Genomic DNA, 26,570 nt, shown 5'->3' with positions numbered 1-26,570 from the left:
AATTCTCCGCCGCGCCACTGTATGTCGCTGGTCGGGCCACGAGACTGGCAGAGGCAGCGGACGAAGCAGTCGTTGTTGCAGGTGGCTGCTAGAGTGCTTGCTGTACAGCCGTGATGATCTCAGGGGGAACGTGTGTTAGGCTCGTCGTGGGTTGTGGTAGTGAGGACCGTAAAGCGTGAACCAGTGCAGCAAATGGATCCGCGGTGCGTCCCCGCCTGTGTCCAGAGAGCTCTGCATGTGGTCTGATCTTCTGTCAGACACAGACGGGAACACAGAGGTAGGTGAACGTATTTACAGTGTTTATTGTAACAGAGGTTTCAGACACAGATGAGGCAATAGGAATAATCTTGACACGAGGAAGGATGTGACTTAGCTCTGGTCGTGATGTATCTGGATGACAGGATCGGAAGAATGCACAGAGGAACTGACGAAGAACAGGAACAACAGGTATCCAGGGGATCAACACAGGTCACGAGAGCACAGGTAAGTTCATGAAGGTCGATGCGAGATCAGACGAGGATTGAGGGGAAGTGATAGTCCTTTTATGAGAGCCTGGTGATGATGAACAGGTGATCAGAATTCCTGTGATTGTGAACTAGTAGGCGTGGCGTGTGGAGAGGGTGCAGGCTGTGACTCCGTGACAATAACTCAATACTGTACTGTAAAACATGATTTTATTAGATTGTGTTTTACAAGGAAATACTATTACTTCAACATTTTACATTTAATTCAGTGTGTTACTTGCTGGTTCTTTATAATTAATTGTGAAACTTTCTTACAATTTCTGAGTGAAAATCATTTTTACTTTGCATACAAAGTACACCTGTATAGTACAGATATAGACAATATTTAAAAATAATGTATTTTTATTTATTTAAAAGTAAATAAGGTTAAATAAGTAGAACTTAAAGGAAAATCAAAATGTTAAAATGTCAAATACAAAAATAATGTATATATATATAATATATATATATATATATATATATATATATATATATAAGATTAAAATTAAGTAAATGGGAATGAATCTCTTTTCATCACAAGGGATGAAATAACTTACATCCTGTAAAATATCATCACGCAGTGTCTCTGTAACATCTCAGACTGAACACATAAGGAGCTCATATACACATTATCTAAAAACAAATTATAGTTGTTATTATTATATAATGTGACATACATGAGTCAAACAATTTATCTGATATGGGAGTAAATTAATGTAAATCCAAGTCTAATCCATAAGAGAGGAAAGATGATAATGACCTCTGAGGGTGAACTAGAGGGACTGCAAATCTGAATGTGAAGTCAAGTCACCTTTATTTATATAGCGCTTTAAACAAAAAAGATTGCATCAAAGCAACTGAACAACATTGATTAGGAAAACAGTGTGTCAATAATGCAAAACGACAGTTAAAGGCAGTTCATCATTTAATTCAGTGATGTCATCATCTCAGTTCAGTTTAAATAGTATCTGTGCATTCATTTCCAATCAAGTCAACGATATCGCTGTAAATGAAGTGACCCCAACTAAGCAAGCCAGAGGCGACAGCGGCAAGGAACCAAAACTCCATCGGTGACAGAATGAAGAAAAAACCTTAGGAGAAACCAGGATCAGTCGGGGGGCCAGTTCTCCTCTGACCAGATGAAACCAGCAGTTCAATTCCAGGTTGCAGCAAAGTCAGATTGTGCAGAAGAATCATCTGTTTCCTGTGGTCTTGTCCCGGTGGTTGTCTGAGACAAGGTCTTTACAAGGGATCTGTATCTGGGGCTCTAGTTGTCCTGGTCTCCGCTGTCTTTTAGGGCTGTAGAGGTCCTTTCTAGGTGCTGATCCACCATCTGGTCTGGATACATACTGGATCCGGGTGACTGCAGTGACCCTCTGATCTGGATACAGACTGGATCTGGTGGCTACGGTGACCTCAGAATAAGAGAGAAACATACTAATATTAGCGTAGATGCCATTCTTCTAATGATGTAGCAAGTACATCGGGTATTATGGGAAGTGTCCCGGTTCCGGATTACCTAATTAATGCAGCCTAAAAATCCTTTAACGGATTTGGATATTAGAAGCGTATTAGTGTGTTATGTGTAAGACAGGTTAAAGAGATGGGTCTTTAATCTAGATTTAAACTGCAAGAGTGTGTCTGCCTCCAGAACAATGTTAGGTAGGTTATTCCAGAGTTTAGGCGCCAAATAGGAAAAGGATCTGCTGCCCGCAGTTGATTTTGATATTCTAGGTATTATCAAATTGCCTGAGTTTTGAGAACGCAGCGTACATGGAGGATTATAATTTAACAAGAGCTCATTCAAATACTGAGGTGCTAAACCATTCAGGGCTTTATAAGTAATAAGCAAGATTTTAAAATCTATACAATGTTTAATAGGGAGCCAGTGCAGTGTTGACAGAACAGGGCTAATATGGTCATACTTCCTGGTTCTAGTAAGAACTCTAGCTGCTGCATTTTGGACTACCTGGAGTTTGTTTACCAAGTGTGCAGAACAACGACACAATAAAGCATTACAATAATCTAACCTTGAGGTCATAAATGCATGGATTAACATTTCTGCATTTGACATTGAGAGCATAGGCCATAATTTAGATATATTTTTGAGATGGAAAAATGCAGTTTTACAAATGCTAGAAACGTGGCTTTCTAAGGAAAGATTGCTAGCAAATAGCACATCTAGCTTCCTAACTGATGATGAAGAATTGACAGAGCAGCCATCAAGTCTTAGACAGTGTTCTAGGTTATTACATGCAGAGTTTTTTAGGTCCTATAATTAACACCTCTGTTTTTTCAGAATTTAGCAGTAAGAAATTACTCGTCATCCAGTTTTTTATATCGTCTTGCATTCCGTTAGTTTTCCAAATTGGTATGTTTCGCCGGGCCGTGAAGTAATATAGAGCTGAGTGTCATCAGCATGACAGTGAAAGCTAACACTGTGTTTCTTGATGATATCTCCCAAGGGTAACATGTAAAGCGTGAAGAGTAACGGCCCTAGTACTGAGCCTTGAGGTACTCCGTACTGCACTTGTGATCGATATGATACCTCTTCATTCACTGCTACGAATTGAAGGCGGTCATATAAGTATGATTTAAACCATGCTAATGCACTTCCATTAATGCCAACAAAGTGTTCTAGTCTATGCAAAAGAATGTTGTGGTCAATAGTGTCGAACGCAGCACTAAGATCCAATAGCACTAATAGAGAGATACAGCCACGATCAGATGATAAGAGCAGGTCATTTGTAACTCTAAGGAGAGCAGTCTCAGTACTATGATACGGTCTAAATCCAGTTTACACCAAATACAGCATAACAGTCCATCAGGTACAGTGCAACAACATTAATCACATAATTCATTTTAATCACCTGTAGTTGTGATTAATTCTGAATGTGTTTTTCAGTAAGACATTTTACCTCATCATCATGTGGCTTCACCAGTTTTGGGAGTCATGCTGTACTCACTGTGTCCACTAGGGGTCAGTGAACACCAGTTTCATTTTTGTGTTCATTGGTCACTTTATGTCGAAATCTGTCATTTAATGTACAGTCGTGGCCAAAAGTTTTGAGAATGACATAAATATTAGTTTTCAAAAAGTTTGCTGCTAAACTGCTTTTAGATCTTTGTTTCAGTTGTTTCTGTGATGTACTGAAATATAATTGCAAGCACTTCATACGTTTCAAAGGCTTTTATCGACAATTACATGACATTTATGCAAATAGTCAGTATTTGCAATGTTGGCCCTTCTTTTTCAGGACCTCTGCAATTCGACTGGGCATGCTCTCAATCAACTTCTGGGCCAAATCCTGACTGATAGCAACCCATTCTTTCATAGTAACTTCTTGGAGTTTGTCAGAATTAGTGGGTTTTTGTTTGTCCACCCGCCTCTTGAGGATTGACCACAAGTTCTCAATGGGATTAAGATCTGGGGAGTTTCCAGGCCATGGACCCAAAATTTCAACATTCTGGTCCCCCGAGCCACTTAGTTATCACTTTTGCCTTATGGCACGGTGCTCCATCGTGCTGGAAAATGCATTGTTCTTCAACAAACTGTTGTTGGATTGTTGGAAGAAGTTGCTGTTGGAGGGTGTTTTGGTACCATTCTTTATTCATGGCTGTGTTTTTGGGCAGAATTGTGAGTGAGCCCACTCCCTTGGATGAGAAGCAACCCCACACATGAATGGTGTCAGGATGCTTTACTGTTGGCATGACACAGGACTGATGGTAGCGCTTATCTTTTCTTCTCCGGACAAGCCTTTTTCCAGATGCCCCAAACAATCAGAAAGGGGCTTCATCGGAGAATATGACTTTGCCCCAGTCCTCAGCAGTCCATTCACTATACTTTCTGCAGAAGATCAATCTGTTCCTGATGTTTTTTTTGGAGAGAAGTGGCTTCTTTGCTGCCCTTCTTGACACCAGGCCATCTCCCAAAAGTCTTCGCCTCACTGTGCGTGTAGATGCGCTTACACCTGCCTGCTGCCATTCCTGAGCAAGCTCTGCACTGGTGGCACTCCGATCCCGCAGCTGAATCCTCTTTAGGAGATGATCCTGGCACTTGCTGGACTTTCTTGGATGCCCTGAAGCCTTCTTTACAAGAATTGAACCTCTTTCCTTGAAGTTCTTGGTGAAACCTATAAATTGTTGATTTAGGTGCAATCTTAGTAGCCACAATATCCTTGCCTGTGAAGCCATTTTTATGCAACGCAATGATGGCTGCACGCGTTTCTTTGCAGGTCACCATGGTTAACAATGGAAGAACAATGATTTCAAGCATCACCCTCCTTTTAACATGTCAAGTCTGCCATTCTAACCCAATCAGCCTGACATAATGATCTCCAGCCTTGTGCTCGTCAACATTCTCACCTGAGTTAACAAGATGATTACTGAAATGATCTCAGCAGGTCCTTTAATGACAGCAATGAAATGCAGTGGAAAGGTTTTTTTGGGATTAAGTTAATTTTCATGGCAAAGATGGACTATGCAATTCATCTGATCACTCTATCATTCTGGAGTATATGCAAATTGCTATTATAAAAACTTTTCCAATTTCCAATATTTATGTAATTCTCAAAACTTTTGGCCACGACTGTATGTGTCTCTGCACATGTGCTGTGAATTGAGCTCATATGACCCTTTTTACTGTTTTAATGGAAATTCATGGGTTTATTGAGCTGTTGATACCTTAATACTGAATGTTCAAATCACTGAGTTTAACTATGAACAATAATAATAGTGATGATTGACTTAACAAGCAGCAGTAAATATGCTAATCCTTTCAGTCTTAGGAGTAAACAACTAAATATACTAATATATTAATGCATTAATTATCTAACCAATAACACTTGCAACTGATTGTGTCTGTCCATTTAGGACAATTTAAAGGTATAGTTCACCCAAAAATTAACATTCTGTCATCATTAACTCACCCTGAAAGTCAACGTCAACCACCAACTATTTGATTACCAGCAATCTTCAAAATATCTTCTTTTATGTTCAACATAAGAAAGCAACTCATACAGGTTTGGAATGACAGGGTGAGTAAATAAAGACTTTTCATTTTTGGGTGAACTATCCCTTTAACAGAAGGGTTAATTTCATTAATATCCTTATATATTGAACCTAGAATGAACATGTTCATTAATCAGTGATGACTGTAAAGTTACTCATCATTGAGTAAGTCATCGAATGAACAGCGTAATTTTTAAACATTGATCAGTACAGATACCAGGAACTGACCAAACTTAATCCATAAACACTTTTGTTTATCTCAAAATCACGTAGGCTACTGATTTTACGAATTTTATTCTTCAGAGTGTCTTCGGCTTCATTCATTTCATTACATTCACTATATTATATTATATATACATTTATGAAACATTTTCCTTACAGTATTGAAGCAATGTTGTTCAGCATGTAATGGCACATAAGCACCACCAGAGTGCGGCGTTCTGTTGGCAATTTAGTAATGTTGTTACTAGATTTACGAGAAAGTGAAACTAACTTGATCTGCAACCATATGGACTCCTGAAACGATCAGAACAACAGAATACTGAATCGTTCAAAGAACCTTGTAGACACACCTGATACTCACAGGTAAGTGATAGAAATATAAGAGAGATTGTCCTGCAACAGGTTTCTAATGGATCTGGTCTGGTTTAGTAGGGTTTATGTCAGACTGAATGAGCTAAAAAGAAGCAGGTTTAAGCGATTTAAATACTTAGCTGCTTTAGTAGTTTACTGCACTGAAATGATATCAGAAATGTATTAAATGTATGTCATTTGATTGGTTGTAAAGAAAAGTTAGTTTTTTTGTGTGTGTGTCATTCTGTCACACAACATAAAAACTAAACAGGAAGTAATTGACCTGCAGACAAACTGAACACAAACCTGCAGTTGAAGACCACTTTAACATTAAACAAGACGAGGATGACTTTTGACCATATAATATATTTTGCTGATAGATGTATGCAATTTTCTATAAAGATACATACAGGTGCTGGTCATATAATTAGAATATCATCAAAAAGTTGATTTATTTCACTAATTTCATTCAAAAAGTGAATCTTGTATATTTTATTCATTCATTACACACAGACTGATATATTTCAAATGTTTATTTCTTTTAATTTTGATGATTATAACTGACAACTAAGGAAAATCCCAAATTCAGTATCTCAGAAAATTAGAATATTGTGAAAAGGTTCAATATTGAAGACACCTGGTGCCACACTAATTAACTCAAAACACCTGCAAAGGCCTTTAAATGGTCTCTCAGTCTAGTTCTGTAGGCTACACAATCATGGGGAAGACTGCTGAATTGACAGTTATCCAAAAGATGACCATTGACACCTTGCACATGGAGGGCAAGACACAAAAGGTCATTGCAAAAGGGGCTGGCTGTTCACAGAGCTCTGTGTCCAAGCACATTAATAGAGAGGCGAAGGGAAGGAAAACATGTGGTAGAAAAAAAGTGTACAAGCAATAGGGATAATCGCACCCTGGAGAGGATTGTGAAACAAAACCCATTCAAAAATGTGGGGGAGATTCACAAAGAGACTGCAGCTGGAGTAAGTGCTTCAAGAACCACTATGCACAGACGCAGACGTATGCAAGACATGGGTTTCAGCTGTCGCATTCCTTGTGTCAAGCCACTCTTAAACAACAATTTATGACTATGTCACTGGTCACAGAATCTGTGAGAGAGAAAAAAACATACACAGAAAAATCCAAATTGGATTGGATTTGGATTGGAATTGTATTTTTCTGTGCATGTTTTTTTTTTCTCTCTCATAGATTCTGTGACCATTGACAAGCATTGTAGACTGAGAGTCTGCAACGGCTGAAGTTAAAAAAACATAATTTGTGTTCTACTGAAGAAACAAAGTAACCTACATCTTGGATGGTAAGCAGATAAACATAAAATTTACATTTTTGTGTGAACTTTCACTTTAATATAACTTGCTCTTTGTACTCTCTTTAATCTTAACAGCAGGTCATAGTTTAGATTGTTCAGTGAGTCACTCACTGTGTTTCAAATGAATGATTGTGTTTCCTTGTTTATGAGTCGCTATATTTGTTTTAAATTTTTTGTTGTTTTTTTTGTTTTTGTTTTTTTTTTTTTTTTTTTTGTTTGAAAATTAGAAAATAACGGTGTTTTTTTTTTTTTTTTTTTTTTTTTTTTTTAAGGCTTGAAGACTTAAAGAACAATGGCAGAATCTTCACCAACATCAACAAAAGCAAGAAAAGCCAGGGGACTAAATTTAGACCATAAACCGCCATGTAAGTCAAAAATCAAGTTTATGAATGAACTTGACTTTTCTAAAATAATATTTCATATGAACAGCAGATAATAAAATAATTTCAGCTTGAATCAATAACTGTGGTTCATGTATTTATGTATTTTGTAGGTGGTAGTGTAATGAGCTTCAGGTTTGGGTTCTGATCAGCTTTTCTAGGTTCATTTTGCAATAATGACCAGCTAACTGTACATGATCTCTTACATATTTGAGTTTCTCCAAAGTCACCACTCTTTGTCTCTAAACACTCTTTACATTCAACCAGCGTCATGAGATGGGATTCATTATAAACAGTATTGGAGTTCACACTGATCCCAAATAATGTCTCTTTCCAGTCATGTCGTCCTCCATTAGTTCACTGACTGAGGAGCTTCAGTGCTCTATATGTCTGGATGTGTTCACTGATCCAGTCAGCAGTGGACACAACTTCTGCAAGACCTGTCTGAATGAACACTGGGACAACAGCCAGACCTGCAGCTGTCCATACTGTAAAGAAACATTCAAGCAAAGACCTGATCTCAAGATTAATACCACACTCCAAGAGATTGTAGATCACTATAAAAAGAAAAGTCCTGAGAAAAAGCCTGAAGTTCTGTGTGACATCTGTGAGGAAAGAAAGCTGAAAGCCCTGAAGTTGTGTCTTTCGTGTCAGAGATCTTACTGTGAAACTCACCTGGAGCCTCATTTGAGAGTGACACGTTTGAAGAAACACAAACTGATGGATCCTGTGAATAATCTGAAGGACTATATATGTCAGAAACATGAGAGTCCTCTGCATCTGTTCTGTAGAGATGATCAGATTTATGTGTGTTTGATCTGCTCTGTGAAAGACCACGAGAATCACAACACTGTTCCTATAGAAGAGGAAAGTGAAGAGAAGAAGGTAGAAGTTACTAACAAAACTGCTTTAACATTTTTAAAACATATTGTAAATTTCCTCAGAAGACAGTAAATCTGTTATGATAAATGTGTGCGTTGTTCTCTCCATAGACTGAGCTGATGAAGATACAGAAAGACCTGCAGCAGATGATCCAGGACAGAATCAAGAAGATTCAAGACATCAAACACTCAGCAGAAGTCAGAAAAGTGAGTTTATTTAATCAGGATAAATATTTGTTATACGTTATTGTGTCGTTCCAAGAGTCCTGATATACGGTCCAGCAACACTGGGATTTTTCACTGTTTGTTTCACTCCTCTTGTCTGTGCAAATTAGCTCAAAAAGGAAATAGCATAATTAATTATAATGGTCTTTAGAATTAGGCTTTCAGAATTAACTGTAGCAGAATTAATGTTAAAATTATTTTGTATTTGTGTCCACCGAGCAGACCATATAGTCATTTATCAACTCTGGTTTATAAATGATAGAATTTAGTATTGTTTTCGTTGTTTATGTAGTGATAACTTAGCATGTAGCAATATCAATGTTTTAGTGACTCTGAACTGTGAGTAGCAAACTGGCAGTATTTAAAGTCGGTGAACCACAACCTAATGAGAACAATCAGATCAAAATCAATCAATATCACCTTTAAAAATGGGTCAAAGCTTAGAAACACATCTAAACATCTGACAAATGGTTACTTGCATTTGCTTTGTTGCTGAACAAGTGTCCAGAAGCATGTAGAGAATGGAGATTCTTGATGAGTTAGTTAGACGTAAGCTTTAAGCTTTTGTCAGATTCTTAAAGATCTGATGGTCCACGGGGAATTGCCAAAGTTAGTTGAAGATAAAACTGCTGTAAGGTCTGACACAAGAGAGTTGAGTGTTAAAGAGAGTCTGTCTCAAAGGGATTGAGCCCTGATGGGTTTGGGTAGAGGTATTTTAACATCCCTCCCTACCTATCCACCCATTCCTGCTGGTCTGATCAATGCTGAGGTGCACATTTTCAGCGGAAAAAGGTGTTTTTTTTGTTTGTTTTTTTTTCCCAACGCTTTCTTTACATGTTTAAGGGGGTCTGGTGGATTTGTGCAGTATTAATCCAGAGTATAGTAAAAAGAGTAAGATGCAAGGTATGGTAACATACTATACACCATTATATAGTGCAGGGGTCTCCAAACCCTGTCCTGGAGGGCCGGTGTCCTGCAGAGTTTAGCTCCAACCCTTATTAAACACCTGAACTAGCTAGTTAAGCTTTTAGTAGTCATACTATAAACTTCCAGGCAGGTGTTAAGGACACAACTTTGAAGGACACCGGCCCTCCAGGACTAAGTTTGGAGAACCCTGCACTATAGAGGGAATCACAAGAAGATGATTTAAATTCATGACAGGATTAGAGAACATTAAAGGGGTCATCGGATGCCCATTGTCCACAAGTTGATATGATTCTTTAGGGTCTTAATGAAAAGTCTATAACATACTTTGATTAAAATTTCTCAATGGTAGTGTAAAAATCCCCTTTTTACCCTGTCGAAATTAGCTCTGTTTTCAGCACGCTGTTCTAGTCCATGTTGCTTTAAATGCTAAAGAACTCTGCTGACCCCGCCCCTCTCTTCCGTTGGGAGACGAGCAGACTGTAAACTTCAGCCATGAAACTGGCTAACTAGCAAATTATTAGGAAACGCATTTTGCAAACATTCATAAACACGTCTCCAGGTTACGCATGTAATCATGGTTCCCGAAGGGAACGAGACACTGCGTCGAAATGCTATGGGAATGCCTTCAGTGTGACCACGCTCTGAATCACATGTGTAATCAGTTCAATGGATGGGCGAGACGTAATGGTCGGGGTGACATAAAAACCAGGAAGCTTAAAAGCATGTGCGGTGGAACCGGCATCAGCTTCTAGGAATGAAGCAAGTGCACACAGGAATGCCGGAAGTATGGCACTGAGACGCAGTGTCTCATTCCCTTCAGGGAACCATGGTTACATCCGTACCCTTTAGACGCTCCCCTTCAGGAACTCGAACTATGTCAAAACACTATGTGTGCTTAAAACTTTTCAACAAGCGTTAACAACTGGACTACCACCGACTTTTTCTGAAGCTATTATCACAGTAATCCCTAAAAAAGGTAAAAATCCTGAAGAAGTCGAGGCATATAGACCTATCTCCCTTCTCAATGTTAATCAAAAAGTATTATCTAAAACTCTTGCTAATAGACTCTGCAAATTAATTATAAAAACTGGTTAACACAGATCAGAATGGATTCATTTCCAGGAATCCAGGAAGAAGCATAACATTAGACGATTATTTAATATAATTTATCACCCTAAGGCAATCCGAGACAATTTGGTTGTGATCTCATTAGATGCCAAAAAGGCGTCTGACCGAGTGAGAGTGGCCTACTTGTTCGCTGCCTTGAGAAATTTGATATGGGAGATGAGTTTATAACCTGGATTAAAATTTTAGTACAGTACGCAGTCCAGCAGCACGGGTTTTAGCAAATAAAACAATTTCAGATTTCTTTCTCTCCTCAAAGAGTAACCAGACAGGTCTGTCCCCTCTCACCCCTTTTGTTTGCGTTAAGTGTAGAACCCCTTGCAGGAAGAAAAGAAACCCATCATTCTAACTCTTGCATACATGGCTTCAGTACTTCAAATACCATTAATAAAATATCGCTGTATGCGAGATGATATTTTGCTTTATATTACTCAACCACAAGTAAGGCCTTCCTGTTATACTCAAGAACATCATACCTTTGGGAAATTTTCTGGCTTTAAAGTTAACTTGGAAAAAAAAGTGAACTCATGCCCATTGGTTTGAAGGATTTGTCCTTAATACATTCTTCCCCATTTAAAGTTTCCAAGGAAAAATTGTATACTTGGGAATTGTGGTTACTTATAAATATTCTCTGCTCTTCAAAATCTAATTTCAACCCCTTGCTGTCTAAGTTACAAAACTGTATACACTACTGGAGGACTCTCCCGATCTCCCTAATGGGCAGAATAAATGCGATAAAAAATATATTTCTTCCTCAAATATTATATTTATTTCGTAATATTCCAATACTTTTGCCAAAGTCCTTCTTTAAACACCTAGATTCGATTATTCTTCCCTGTAAATCTAAACATGAGGGGGGTTTAGCCCTTCCAGACTTTCGCCTTTATTACTGGGCCACTCATTTACGAGTTTTTGCATTATGGTTGGAACAGTCTGCTGTTGCCCCGGATTGGCTCCAGATAGAGCGGGATTACTGCCATCCATATGATCTTGGGGCAGTGTTACTCTCCCCAGTGATATTAGACCAAGCAGCAGTTAATAGTATTGTCACAAAAAGTCAGTTACGATTTTGGAGACAGATGAGAGAATACCTTAAGATAAAATCTCTCTCTCTTTTAATTCCAATTGCAAATAACCCCTCATTCCCCCCTTCAAGGTTGGATACAACGTTTACTCAATGGAAGGAATTGGGTATATGGACAATCAAGGACCTTTATCTTGATAGGGCTTTAGCTTCCTTTATGCAACTACAATTAGAAATATAATCTCCCAAAAAATATTTTTTTCAGATTTTTTACAAATAAGGAATTACCTACGTACATATTAAAGTTTCCCTAGACGAGGTCCCGCCCTCAGTCATTGATGATTGTCTTATACAGTTCAGAGGAAAACAAATGTCAGCTATCTTTAATTTATGGAAGGTTACTAGCAGCTAATTCCCCTTCTACAAAAGTTGATCAGAGAGGAATGTGGAGCGATGAGATTGGAGTTGGAATCTCTGAGGAGGTTTGGCAGAGTGGCTTGGAGAATATTGATAAAACAATCGGTCAACACTAGGACTATGCCTCATTCAATTTAAGGTTCTACATAGATACACTTCTCTAAAAAGAAATTATATAGGATTTTTCCCAATATCTCTTCCTATTTGTGATAAATGTTAAAAGAGAGGATGCTGATTTGGCTCATAGTTTTATTTTCTGTCATAAAAATACAGGGATTCTGGGTGGAGCTATTTAAAGTGCTTTCAGATATTCTTAATGTGAACTTGGCTCCAGACCCTGTGCTCATTATATTAGGGCATTCTAATTAAACATGTTCATTGAACAGTGCTCAACAGAAATTCCTTACATACTGTTTGATATTTAGTCCAAGAAATTGTTATTATTGTTTTGGAAAAAGGTTAATCCTCCCACGATTAAACTATGGCTTGAGGAACTGATATCTACTCTGCACTTGGAACGAACCAGATATCTTTTAAAAGGCAACATTAAACAATTTCACAAGATTTGGGACCCATTCTTCTGTTACCTCAAAAGTAATTATATTCCTTAATTCAATGTATTGTAATTTAAAAGTTATTTTGAATGTCACTGTATTGTATATTAAGTGTCGTGGGAAGTCGTGGCCTAATGGTTAGAGAGTCGGACTCCCAATCGAAGGGTTGTGAGTTCGAGTCTCGGGGCCGGCAGGAATTGTGGGTGGGGGGAGTGCATGTACAGTTCTCTCTCCACCTTCAACTACCATGACTTAGGTGCCCTTGAGCAAGGCATCGAACCCCCAACTGCTCCCCGGGCGCCGCAGCATAAAATGGCCTGCCCACTGCTTCCGGGTGTGTTCACAGTGTGTGTTGTGTGTTCACTGCTCTGTGTGTGTGCACTTCGGATGGTGTTTAAATGCCAGAGCACGAATTCTGAGTATGGGTCCACCATACTTGGCCTGAATGTCACGTCACTTTCACTTTCACTTATATTAACAGGCTTGGGATGGGGTGTTAAATTTTTTTTTTTTTTTTTTTTTGTGCATATAAGAAAATTAATCCTGGATCAAGTGATTTATTGTAAGATTTTTCTGATAATTGAATAAAATTTATTTGACAAAAAACACTATGTGAACTATTTTGACTTATTTGCAGACTTTGCTAATACTTGAAATCTGTTTGTTGGTTGGTGTATTGTCTTCTCCCTGCTGTGAGGATTGACTCGATCCGAGCAGGAGACAAACGTGCCTGCAAAGTGGTCGAATCCCACACCACGCCCAGTTAAGTGGTCCTCTGTAATGGAGAAAGCACACTTTTTTTGGCATTTAATTTTAACCCCAACTCTTTCATGTGAGCGAGAACAACATCTCGATGCCGACAAACTATCTGCTCTGAATGAGCTAATATCAACCAATCGTTGATGTAGTTGAGTACTTGGTAAAAGTGTGGGGTGAGAGTGCAAGGCCAAAAGGAAGAGCCCGATATTGGTAAGCTTTGCCCCCAAAGCAAACCTCAAGAACTTCTTTTGATGAGGAAGGATGGAGATATGGAAGTATGCATCTTTTATATAGATTGTGACAAACCAGTCCTCAGACCTGATCTGAGACACGACTTGTTAGAGTGTGAACATCCTGAACTTCAGTCGTATGACTAAGCGGGTCAACTGACGCAGATCTAAAATGGAACACAACCCTCCATCCTTCTTCGGAACGATGAAGTACTGGCTGGCCACCTTGATGGCCTCCTTCCTCAAGAGAGTATGTACCTCTTGTCCCTTTACCAGAGCCTGCTTGGGACCCACCAAGGTGGGGATAACCCCGTTGAACTGAGGCGGCAGAGAAATAACTAGGTTCTGTAGCCTCTCTCTACAGTGTGCAGCACCCACTGAGACACATTTGGCAGTAGCTTCCACATTATTGGGTGGATGTGCACACACACTTCCAACACAAATTTATGTTCAAACAACAACAAAAGTGAATTTTGCATCAGATAACCCCTTTAAGGAAAGGACACAAGCATTTAAGAGTGCAACTACAAAGTTATAACTAAGCTAAATTAACAGGGACATGCATACACAATGCAGGAATATACAGGTGCTGGTCATATAATTAGAATATAATCAAAAAGTTGATTTATTTCACTAATTCCATTCAAAAAGTGAAACTTGTATATTATATTCATTCATTACGCACAGACTGATATATTTCAAATGTTTATTTCTTTTAATTTTGATGATTATGACTGACAACTAGGAAAATCCCAAATCCCAATTTTTTTTGTCCACTATTTGTTAAATATAACAAATACTCATGTGTCTGATCCACCTCATTCATTACAGGGATTTTATACTGAATTGCTAGAGATGATGGAGGAGCAGCAGAAAGCAGCAGAGAAACAGGAGGAAGAGCTGATTGAAGAGCTGGAGCAGGAGATCACTGAGGTAAAGATGAGAAACACTGAGCTGAAGCAGCTCTCACACACTGAAGATCACCTCCACCTCCTGCAGGTCAGTCAACATGATCTCTCTGATCAATGACAATGCAGGATATCACACCATAACAATCCCATGCTGAAGGATTTCTCTCTATCCTGCTTGTAGGATTCACTTCATCCCTGTGCAGCCCTAGAAACACCAGGAACTGGTCTGAGATCAGTATTAAGACTCATGAGAGTCTGGAGACTTTGAGGAGAGATCTGACTCAACTGAAGGACACTATAGATGAGAAACTCACACTACCTGGTATCAATACATACATTGATCAGATAGAAACATGATGATGTACTCAATTCTTAAAATATGAGATCTGATAATGTTTTATTGCTATTAGTCTCTACAGAGCTGAAGTGGATGCAGCAGTATGCAGGTACAGTGAGCTGTCTGCACTACACTAGTTTACATTCATACACTCACTGCTTCATTACTGCACTATCAAAAATTGGATTGAATGAAAACATTGTCACAGAAAAAATTTTATTTTGAAGTTCAATTTCTCTTGTTTTCTCAGCGGATGTGACTCTGGATCCTGATACAGCTCATCCTGATCTTATTCTGTCTGATGATAGAAAACAAGTGAGAGATGGAGACATTAGACAGAAACTTCCAGACAAACCAGAGAGATTTGAAAAATGTGTAAATGTTTTGGGAAAGGAGGAATTCTCCTCAGGGAGACTTTATTTTGAGGTGCAGGTAAAGGGAAAGACTGAATGGATTTTGGAGTGGCCAGAGAATCTATTAACAGGAAGGGAGAGATCACACTGAGTCCCAGTAATGGATACTGGATTGTGTGGTTGAGGAATGGAAATGAAAATAGTTAATGTGCGATAAAATAATTGACGGCATTAATTATTTAATGCGTTTATGCGATAATATCATGTTAACTTGCCCAGCCCTAAAGAATAGACAAGAGTTTTTTTTTAAAGTATCACCTGAATGTATTATTGAATTTATTTATGTAATGTATTGATCTTAAATGTCTTATATTGCTTTTGGTTAATTTTGTTAATTTTAGACTTTTGCTATTCACTTTGTTCTCATGTTTTATTGAATTCATGCTGCTGACATAGTGTAAAAAATATAAATAAATTAATTAATTTATTAAAATAAATTATTTTTAATTTATTTTAGTAAAGTAAATAACTTATTTTAATTATTAATTTATTTATTTTTAAGAATAGTCTTGCTGTTGCCATGGCATTAAAAAATATTAATTATTTAATTTAAATGAATTACTTGCTATGTTTAATAAAATAAATGATAATGTATTATTTTAAATAATTTATTATATTTTAAAAAAATAAACGTGCTGCTGCCATGGTACTAAACATTTATAATTTAATAAATTAAATTAATTAAAAATAATTTATTTAAATTAATTAATATTTCTAGTGATAGCCTTGCTGCTCACATGGCATTAAAAATAGTAAATAAATTAATTAAAATCATTAGATTATTTATAATATTATTGCAATAAAATAAATGATCAATAACGTATTTAATTATTAATTTATTTATATTTATATCTATAAATAAATAAGAAAAACTTCTATAAATAAATTAGTTATTCATTATCTTAATATAATACATTATGAATAATTGTATTTATTTTTTTTTTATGGTAGACTTGCTGAATCAAATTAATATATATATAGATATATTATATATATATAGATACTATATATATATATGTATATCTATATATATATCTTTGTCTCACTAGCCGTCCGGTCTGAGCGGCCCTCGTCATTCTGGTCAAGTTCACTGCGGGAAGGAGCCACGGAAGATTTTCACGAGTGTTTCCCTCACTGAAGCGTCGCAGCTGAATAAAGCGAAGAAGGTATGGAAACCATCAGGGAAGCACAGCAGCTGCGCTGATGAGGGCAAGTCTGAACTCTTGAAGACGCAGGAGCTGTTCAAATGCGTGTGGAGTGTATTGAATCAACTGACGCCACAGATGTTCCAGCCGCTGATGAAGAGCTGTAGGACGGAACTGACCACCAACACAGAGGAGCGCCCTGAAAGGAGGATCCACCTCATCTATGAGAAGGCCATCTCTGAGCCCGACTCCTCTGAAGCCTGCGCCAACATGTTGCCGCTGCCTTATGGGGGTGAGTGTGAGCCAAAGCAGCTCCTGGCAGCGTCTCGTCTGTGTTTTATCATCTGTCTCTCATCGCAGCTGAAAGTTCCCACCACGGAGAAACCTGGAGTGACGGTGAATTTCAGGAAGCTGCTGCTGAAACATTGTAAGAAAGAGTTTGCGAAGGAAAAAGATGATGAAATGTTTGAGAAGCAGAAGGAGCTGGATGCTGCTACAGGGGTATGAATAACACACACACACCTGAGTGGACTGATATGTAGGGGGTTGTGGCAGGGCAGTCTTTTTGCAATTTTTCTGTTTTAAAATTGTAATTTAAATTTTAGAATTTTTTTTTTTTTTTTTTTTTTTTTTTTTTTTTCTGTACTTTTTTGTTTGGTTTGTTTGTTTTGGTGCAAACTATTTTAAAGAAATATTAATATTCTAATATTTTTATTGTAAAAATATAAAACAATTCAAGAGTTTAATAATTTTTTACAGTAAACTGTAAAATTACAATACTAATATTTATTTATTTAAAATGACAATAGTTAATTTTTATTGTAAAAATATAAAACAATTCAAGTGTTTAATAATCCCTTCATTTTAAAAAATTTTGTTTTTTTTTTTTAATATATTGGCAGTTTTGGTTTTTAATTGAATTGTATACCTGAAGCCATTCCATATCTTAAATGGGTCTTATGATGCGATTTCAAGTTTATCTCTTTGGAAGTGGAGTGTTACAAGCTCATGGGCATAGAAAGAAGATCTGTAAAAGTTGCAAAGATTAAAGTCTCAAATCCAAAGAGATATTCTTTATCAAAGTTTAGACTCATCCACGCCCCCCTTAAACAGCTCGTTCTAACATGTCCCCACATGTCTACAGTACGTCAAAACGTGTGGGAAGCAGATGCCATTAACGCCACCCACAATGTTCACGCAAAAGAAAGAAGGTGTTTATTCTTGCTGTTGCTGTGGCCGCCATGTCGTGGAGACGCTGTGTTTCGTTGTGAAAGCAAAGCTATTTTGTTTGGGCTTCGAAAAGAGGTCAGGACTAGAAATCAGTGGTTCAGTTGTATTTCAACACTGTTCCAGAACAGTTCAACCCAAATATTTAGATGTGTGCAGCGGCATTTTTTACGGAAGGACGAGGGACTGTTTCCTGTGAGAAGTAGACTACAATGCCGGGTGTTTGTTCCTTTTTTTTTTTTTTTTTTTTTTTTTTTTTTCTATAAAGGGAGGGCAGTTACAAACTTTGCCCAAGGGGACCGTCTGGTGCATTTTCAGCAAGTACATTTTAATATGTAAAAGGATTTGCCAATGATGAGTCAACGCGAGAGTTTTGATGTTTTGAGTAGTGTAGAGTAGGCTTGTTTGTTGTTTCTCGGATCACAAAATACAGACATGGTGTTTATTGTACTCGGCAACAATCCGACATTATAATCAGTAATTATGTGCCCACTGGATGCAACAAATGGCTTTCATTTGTAATGGGTTTTATTGGTTTTTGTCTCGTCATGCCAGGTCACACGGCATGGCACAGTGTTGAAGGGGCAAAAACTTTTCCGTCACACATTGATGCATGTTCGGCCAATCCACAACACACTGGATAGGCTGGCCAATCAGCGTATGCCTTGCTGTTCAGGAATGATTAGCTTTTGTAGAAAATCGATGCATTTCAGGGAAAAAAGTGGGGGCATAGGAGGAGATATAATAATGTACTGTATGTGGAAAATAATGTGTTGTTTCTGAACCTTTAAACCACATCCAACGCATTGCAATTACACCAAATACACAAAATAATGTATTTTTAGCAAATCATATGACCCCTTAATGTTGAGGGACAGAATTGTATGTACATTGTTAAATATAAGTTATAGAAATTGATCTCCTTCTGCGGAAGCTGTCAGTTATTGTCCGTCATGCATCAAAACCAGAAGTCACGTGCAGTTTGACGTCAGCACTGTAAAACCTCACTCCAAGATGAGATTCTGGACCATTGCAATACTTGAAGTGTAGATAAATCTGGGGATGAGCATAAAAGTCTTTCTTGTTTAGACGATCCACGCCCCCCCTTAAACAGCCGGTTCTAACTTGTCCCCCATGTCTACAGTTAACTCACTGGGTGTGGAAGATTTTGCATAACGCCACACACAAGTTCACAGTACGTCACTGTGTGGGAAGATTTGCATAACGCCGCCCAAATGTTCACGCAAAGAAAGAAGGTGTTTATTCTTGCTGTTGCTGCGGCCGCCATGTCGTGGAGACGCTGTGTTTGTGGGAACAGGACTAGAAATCAGTGTGTTAAGTTGTACTTTCAAACCACTGTCCAGAACGTTTTCAACCCAAGCTCTTTAGATGTGTGCAGCGCATTTTACGGAGGACGAGGACTGTTTCCTGTGAGAGTAGCCTACAATGCCGGTGTTTGTTTCTATAAAGGGGCCAGTTACAACTTTGCAAGGACAGTCTGGTGCATTTTCAGCAAGTACATTTTCATATGTAAAGGATTTGCCACTAATGATTCAAACGCAAGTTTTGAGCAGTGTAGAGTAGCGCTTGTTTGTTGTTTCTCGGATCACAAATACAGACATGGTGTTATGTTTACTCGGCACAATCCGATATTATAATCAGTAATTATGTGCCCACTGGATGCAACAAATGCATCATTTTTTGTGGTTTTTTTTGTTTTTTCTCGTCATGCCAGGTCACACGGCATCACAGTGTTAAGGGGCAAACTTTTCCGTCACACACTTGATGCATTCGGCCAATCACAACACACTGGATAGCTGGCCAATCAGCGTATGCCTTGCTTTTCAGAATGATTAGCTTTGTAAAAATCGATGCATTTCAGAAAGTGGGGGCATAGAGGAGAAATAATAATGTACTGTATGTGGAAAATAATGTGTTTTTTGAACCTTAAACCACATAAACACATTGCATTACACCAAATACACAAAATAATGTTATTTTTAGCAACATCATATGACCCCTTTAATGTGAGGGACAGAATTGTATGCACATTGTTAAATATAAGTTTATAGAAATTGATCTTCCTTCTGCTGCAGCTGTCAGTTATTGTCCGCTCAGCATTCAAACAGCACGTCACGTTCAGTTATGACAGTCAGCACTGTAAAACTCTCACTCCAAGATGATATATTCCCATTATAATACTTGATGTGTAGATAAAGGTCTGGGGATTTGCATAAAATTACATCTTGTTGGAGTTCATTGCTCTCTCATTTCTCTTCTCTTTGTTTGTACCATGTGGAGTGCAGCGTGCTGTGACATATGTTGCTTCAAGCACATCGTTCTGCACCCTGGATGTGCAAAAGCGCTGCGACTTCATGTTGCTTCAAGTGCATCATTTTGCACTCTGGATGTGCATTAGTGCTGTGACTCCATGTTGCTTCAAGTACAACGTCCTGCACCCTGGATGTGCATAAGAGCTTTGTGCCGCTCTGTTTGAAGCATTTCACATGATCAAAGTTTTGCACACAGAAAGATTATTAGAAACCTTTCTTTTTCTCATGATTTCTGTCTTATTTTCATGAATGTATTTTGTAAGAATACAAATAGTTAACAGAATAAACATGTTTAAATTGTATAATGTGCACCAGAGATTTTTGTTTCAAGATATTATTTTTTGCTGCTAAAATTATAGTCAGCTAGTTTAATTTCATAGCTAATATATTTTTATTCAAATGTATTTTTTCTCTGTAATGACGAAGTGAGTATTTAGTGGATTGTGTTTAACAAAGTGTTTAAAAAATGAGTGACTATTAGTTCCACAAACACAGTATTGATATTAAATAGTGGTGTAAAAAACAAAAAGGTGTTGGACCGGTATTGGCCGATTCTTAGAATTTGGAATACTCTATGTAATCTTACACTGCAAAATAATAACTCAAAAAAGATTAAAAGATAACATCATTATTATTTACTAATCTCTTAAATTAATCACAATTATATAATGAAAGCCATAAAAAAACAGACAATTTATTGTGATAATCGGCACATTTGTCATAATCACCAAAACCCTAAAACAGACAATTAATCGCAATAACCATGACTATTTTTAGACTATTAATTGTCAGCCAAATTTCATAATCGTGACAGTCACGTTTGACTGCTGTTTTAAACTTATTATGATTTGCAATTATGATTCATATAAACAAGACATTATGCAAATATGTATACAGGTGCATCTCAATAAATTAGAATGTCGTGGAAAAGTTAATTTATTTCAGTAATTCAACTCAAATTGTGAAACTCGTGTATTAAATAAAATTCAGTGCAACACACAGACTGAAGTAGTTTAAGTCTTTGGTTCTTTTAATTGTCATGATTTTGGCTCACATTTAACAAAAACCCACCAATTCACTATCTCAACAAATTAGAATATGGTGACATGCCAATCAGCTAATCAACTCAAAACACCTGCAAATGTTTTCTGAAGCTTCAAAATGGTCTCTCAGTTTGGTTCACTAGGCTACACAATCATGGGGAAGACTGCTGATCTGACAGTTGTCCAGAAGACAATCACTGACACCCTTCACAAGGAGGGTAAGCCACAAACATTCATTGCCAAAGAAGCTGGCTGTTCACAGAGTGCTGTATCCAAGCATGTTAACAGAAAGTTGAGTGGAACGAAAAAGTGTGGAAGAAAAAGATGCACAACCAACCAAGAGAACCGCAGCCTTATGAGGATTGTCAAGCAAAATAGATTCAAGAATTTAAATGTGAACTTCACCAGGAATGGACTGAGGCTGGGGTCAAGGCATCAAGAGCCACCACACACAGACGTGTCAAGGAATTTGGCTACAGTTGTCGTATTCCTCTTGTTAAGCCACTCCTGAGGCGTCTTACCTGGCTAAGGAGAAGAAGAACTGGACTGTTGCCCATTGGTCCGAAGTCCTCTTTTCAGATGAGAGCAAGTTTTGTATTTCATTTGGAAACCAAGGTCCTAGAGTCTGGAGGAAGGGTGGAGAAGCTCATAGCCCAAGTTGCTTGAAGTCCAGTGTAAGTTTCCACAGTCTGTGATGATTTGGGGTGCAATGTCATCTGCTAGTGTTGGTCCATTGTGTTTTTTGAAAACCAAAGTCACTGCACCCGTTTACCAAGAAATTTTGGAGCACTTCATGCTACCTTCTGCTGACCAGCTTTTTGAAGATGCTGATTTCATTTTCACCTGCCCACACTGCCAAAATCACCAAAAGTTGGTTAAATGACCATGGTGTTGGTGTGCTTGACTGGCCAGCAAACTCAACCGACCTGAACCCCAGAGAGAATCAATGGGGTATTGTCGAGAGGAAAATGAGAAACGACTACACCTCAGTACCACCTCAGCAGTGCCACAAACTGATCACCTCCATGCCACGCCGAATTGAGGCAGTAATTAAAGCAAAAGGAGCCCCTACCAAGTATTGAGTACATGTACAATAAATGAACATACTTTATAGAAGGCCAACAATACACTAAAAATGTTTTTTTTATTATTATTATTGGTCTTATGAAGTATTCTAATTTGTTGAGATAGTGAATTTGTGGGTTTTTGTTAAATGTGAGCCAAAATCATCACAATTAAAAGAACCAAAGACTTAAACTACTTCAGTCTGTGTGCACTGAATTTATTTAAAACACGAGTTTCACAATTTGAGTTGAATTACTGAAATGAACTTTTCCAAGACATTCATAACTTATTGAGATGCACCTGTATATATTTATATGTATATACTTCTATATTTACGTAGTACAAAGGCATTTATGACTTCACTTCCTGTTTCTGCCCCTTCAGGAAGAGGAGAAGCAGAGGTTGAAGGAGGACCTTGAGGACGCCAAAGAAAAAGCCTGCCGACGGTCTCTAGGCATCATCAAGTTCACTGCCGAGCTGTTCAAGGTGAAGATGCTGACTGAACCCATCATGCACGACTGCATCGTCAAACTGCTGAAGAGACACAACGAGGAGAGTCTGGAGTGTCTCTGCTGCTTGCTGTCCACCATCTGGAAACATCTGGACCACGAGAAGGCCAAGGTGACACACGCTCATTACATAACTTAAAAAAAATAAATAAATGTAAAAGTGTATATAGTATAAAAAAAAAAATAATTAAAAATGATTAAAAATAAAAAGTAATAAAAACAACAGAAACATACAAAAAAAATATATATAATGATGTTAAAGATACGAAAATAAAAATGGGGGAGTGAGGCAATAAAATAATTTTTATTCCATCTTTGTGAGAAAGTGAATTTGTGCTCTGCATTTATCCTATACAAGTGCACACACACAGTAGCAATGGTGTCAAAAGTATTCACATTCATTACTCAAGTAGAAGTATAGATACTAGGGTTTAAAAAGACTTTTGTAGAAGTTGAAAGTATCAACTCAGCTTTTTACTCAAGTAAAAGTGTAAAAGTACTGGTTTCAAAACTACTTAAAGTATAAAAGTAAAAGTAATGTAAGGGAAAAAAAAATGCCATAAAGAACAAAAGCTTAGGTCGCGCCACTACCCCACCTCCTCAAAAAAAAAATTTCTAAAAATTTGGGATGCACTAGGCTACCTGTTTCAGCCGCATATATGCCCATTGAAAATGAATGCACTTTAGTACAATGCAAATACATTAAAGAACTAGAGATATGATGACTAGTTGCCTATAAGTATTGTAATGGTGCAAAAAAGTCAAACTCCAGAGGCATGTCATCAATAACCTTTAATGGAATGTAAATGTACATCCAAGATTAGCTGCAGAATCTGCGAGGGCAATGGACAAGGGAAAACTGGTGTACCCAGGCAGACTTGGTAACAATTACCCTTGTCTGGTTGTCTATATACAATAAACATTAGTGCCTGTCAAAATGAATGATTAATCCAAGTGATTAATCAAAAAAATAAAAATGAAAAAAATAACTCATAATCCTGATACCTTCTTGACTGATACCTTCCTGTATTCGCTACATACGTCTGCTATAGGGCTGTCAAATGGCTGAAAAACTAAATTCGAGTTTTTTTACTTATGTATTATCAAAATTCGAATTATATTCAAATTTAAAATGCATAATTTCAGTTAGGGTGAAGAAGCTTTTGGCTTTTCTCCTGAGGTCACAAGAGGGCGCATCGAGCAAAATATTACTAATGTACGTTTATTCAAGCATTAGAATACACGACTGTTAAGTGAATAATATTTAAAATAATGTTAATAAACCAATTATAATTAAGTTGCTTAAACAACTATAAACAAAACAGCATCATGTATGCATGCATAGTTTAATACGACTAGCGCGGAAATACCAATCACACAAATACATTTTTTATTTAAAAAACATGAGAGACAGGGGGATGGGGAAAAACCCACCATAAATTCTCGAGATATGTTTTTAAAAAGTTGAACGAGGGGATAACGAGTTACAAAGTTGGTATCACAACATTGTCAATTGCGTTGTCAATCGCAAACGCTAATTTATTCAAACGTCTCGCTACCGAACTACCTACAGTAGCTTAATTATCGGAGGAAGAAGAGAAAGCACCCATTTGATAAATCAGCCAGTAGTAAGAAATAATATCTTTTAAGAAATATATATTTTTGATAAACGAACCCAACACTGGCTATGTCCTTGCTGGAGTGTGATGTGATTTGTGTCATGTGCAGGTGCGATGGATCACGTACAAACCAATAGGGTGTCGGAATGTTTCTCATCCAACCACAATCAAATTCACGTATATTCATCCGGATGGCGCGATTTCCTATGGATAGGTTTTTATTTATTTTTTTTGAATGAAAACAAAACGAAATGAAATAGGAGTAACGAGGCTATTTTTAAAATGTAAGGAGTAGAAAGTACAGATAATTGCGTGAAAATGTAAGGAGTAAAAGTAAAAAGTCGGCTGAAAAATAATTAATCCAGTAAAGTATAGATACCCAAAATGTCTACTTAAGTAAGGTAACGAAGTATTTGTACTTCGTTACTTGACACCTCTGCACAGTAGTGAACACACACAAACACACACACAAGGAGCAGTGGGCAGCCATGTGCTGCAGCGAGCAGTTGGGGGTTCAGTGCCTTGCTCAAGGGTCTCACCTCAGTCGTGGTATTGAGGGTGGAAGAAGGTGCTTGTCATTCTCTCCCCACACCGACAATTCCTGCCAGACATGAGACTCAAACCCATGACCTTCGGGTTACAAGTCCGACTCTCTAACCATTAGCCCACGACTGCCTCTCACGGAGCAGTTTTTGGCAGTTGTATTTATAGTTTAAAAGATTATTTAAATGTATTATTTAAAATATTTATTTCAATAATATATAATTTAAGACGCATGCATATATAGAGGATATGTCGTGGGGGGATATGTAGGGAAAGGTCGTGGCCTAAAGTTTAGAGAGTTTGACTCCTAACCCTAATGTTGTGGGTTCGAGTCTCGGGCTGGCAATACCACGACTGAGGTGCCCTTGAGCAAGGCACTGAGCCCCAACTGCTCCCCAGGCGCCGCAGCAAAAATGATACCCACTGCTCCGGGTGTGTGTTCACGGTGTGTGTGTGTGTGTGCACTTTGGATGGGTTAAATGCAGAGCACCAATTCTGAGTATGGGTCATGTCACTTTCACTTTCGTCACTATATTTTTTGTCTTTTCAGCCCCGAATGGATCAATATTTAAACCAGATGAGAATTATTAAGGAGCGGAAAACCTCTTCCAGAATTCGCTTCATGCTGCAGGGCGTTCTTGATTTACGACAGGCAAAACCGGGTGTGTGATTATTTACTTTCTTATTTCTTATTCCTGGCATTATTGTGAACAGTTCATTAATTCACATTATTCTAAAATAAAATGTTTGGCACCTTAATCTTTTAATTAAAATTAAATAACTTGAAACTAAGGTTAAACATTTTGGAATATAAAGATTTTTTTAATGTTTTTGAATGAAGTCTCCTCTGTTAACCAAGGCTGCATTTATTTGATAAAAAAATACAGTAAAAATTGTGAAATATTATTATAATTTAAAACAGCTGTTCTCTATGTGAAATATCTGTTAAAGTGTAATTTATTTCTGTGATGCACAGCTGTATTTTCAGCATCATTACTCCAGTCTTCAGTGTCACATGATCTTCAGAAATCATTCTAATATGATGATTTGCTGCTCAAGAAATCTCAGCATTGATCACAGTAATAAATTACAGTTTAAACAAAACCGATATTCACATAGAAAACAGCTGGTTTTTAAACTGTAATAATGTTTTCAAAAAAAAATTTCTGTATTTTTATATGTAATTATTCCAAAAATTTTGACATCACATTTCAAAAGTCACCATAGAAAAAAACAGGTTGCACAGTGTTTCATGTAACATAAAAATTTCCAAGTGTTCCAGATATTAATGTATAGTGGGGCTGTGTGGCTGAGGAATGGAAATTAATATGAGGCTCTCTCTAGTCCTCCTGTCTCTCTGTCTCTGAGAGTGAAGCCGCAGCGGGTCGGTGTGTTTGTGGATTATGAGGAGGGTCTGGTCTCTTTTTATGATGTGGAGTCCAGCTCTCATATCTACTCTTTCACTGCTCAGTCCTTCACTGAAA

At 37.6% G+C, this 26,570-nt stretch overlaps 1 protein-coding gene across 1 annotated transcript; it reads left to right on the top strand.

Annotated features, from left to right (window-relative positions):
• Positions 1-5,972: 5,972 nt before the first annotated feature.
• On the top strand, positions 5,973-25,998 carry LOC109047655 (zinc-binding protein A33-like). The gene is given in 13 exon segments (XM_042757628.1): positions 5,973-6,098; positions 7,692-7,784; positions 8,137-8,684; positions 8,792-8,887; positions 14,773-14,944; positions 15,034-15,174; positions 15,263-15,298; positions 15,440-15,504; positions 16,652-17,020; positions 17,022-17,039; positions 17,108-17,248; positions 22,800-23,036; positions 25,637-25,998. Coding segments are annotated over 12 exon segments (2,016 nt in total). The 5' UTR covers positions 5,973-6,098; positions 7,692-7,711; the 3' UTR covers positions 25,757-25,998.
• Positions 25,999-26,570: the final 572 nt, after the last annotated feature.

Source organism: Cyprinus carpio, chromosome A6 (genome assembly GCF_018340385.1).
Source record: "Cyprinus carpio isolate SPL01 chromosome A6, ASM1834038v1, whole genome shotgun sequence".
In the NCBI taxonomy this organism is placed as follows: Eukaryota; Metazoa; Chordata; class Actinopteri; order Cypriniformes; family Cyprinidae; genus Cyprinus; species Cyprinus carpio.
The sequence above is the reverse complement of the archived record's forward strand: the minus strand, read 5'-3'. Positions and strand labels throughout refer to the sequence as shown.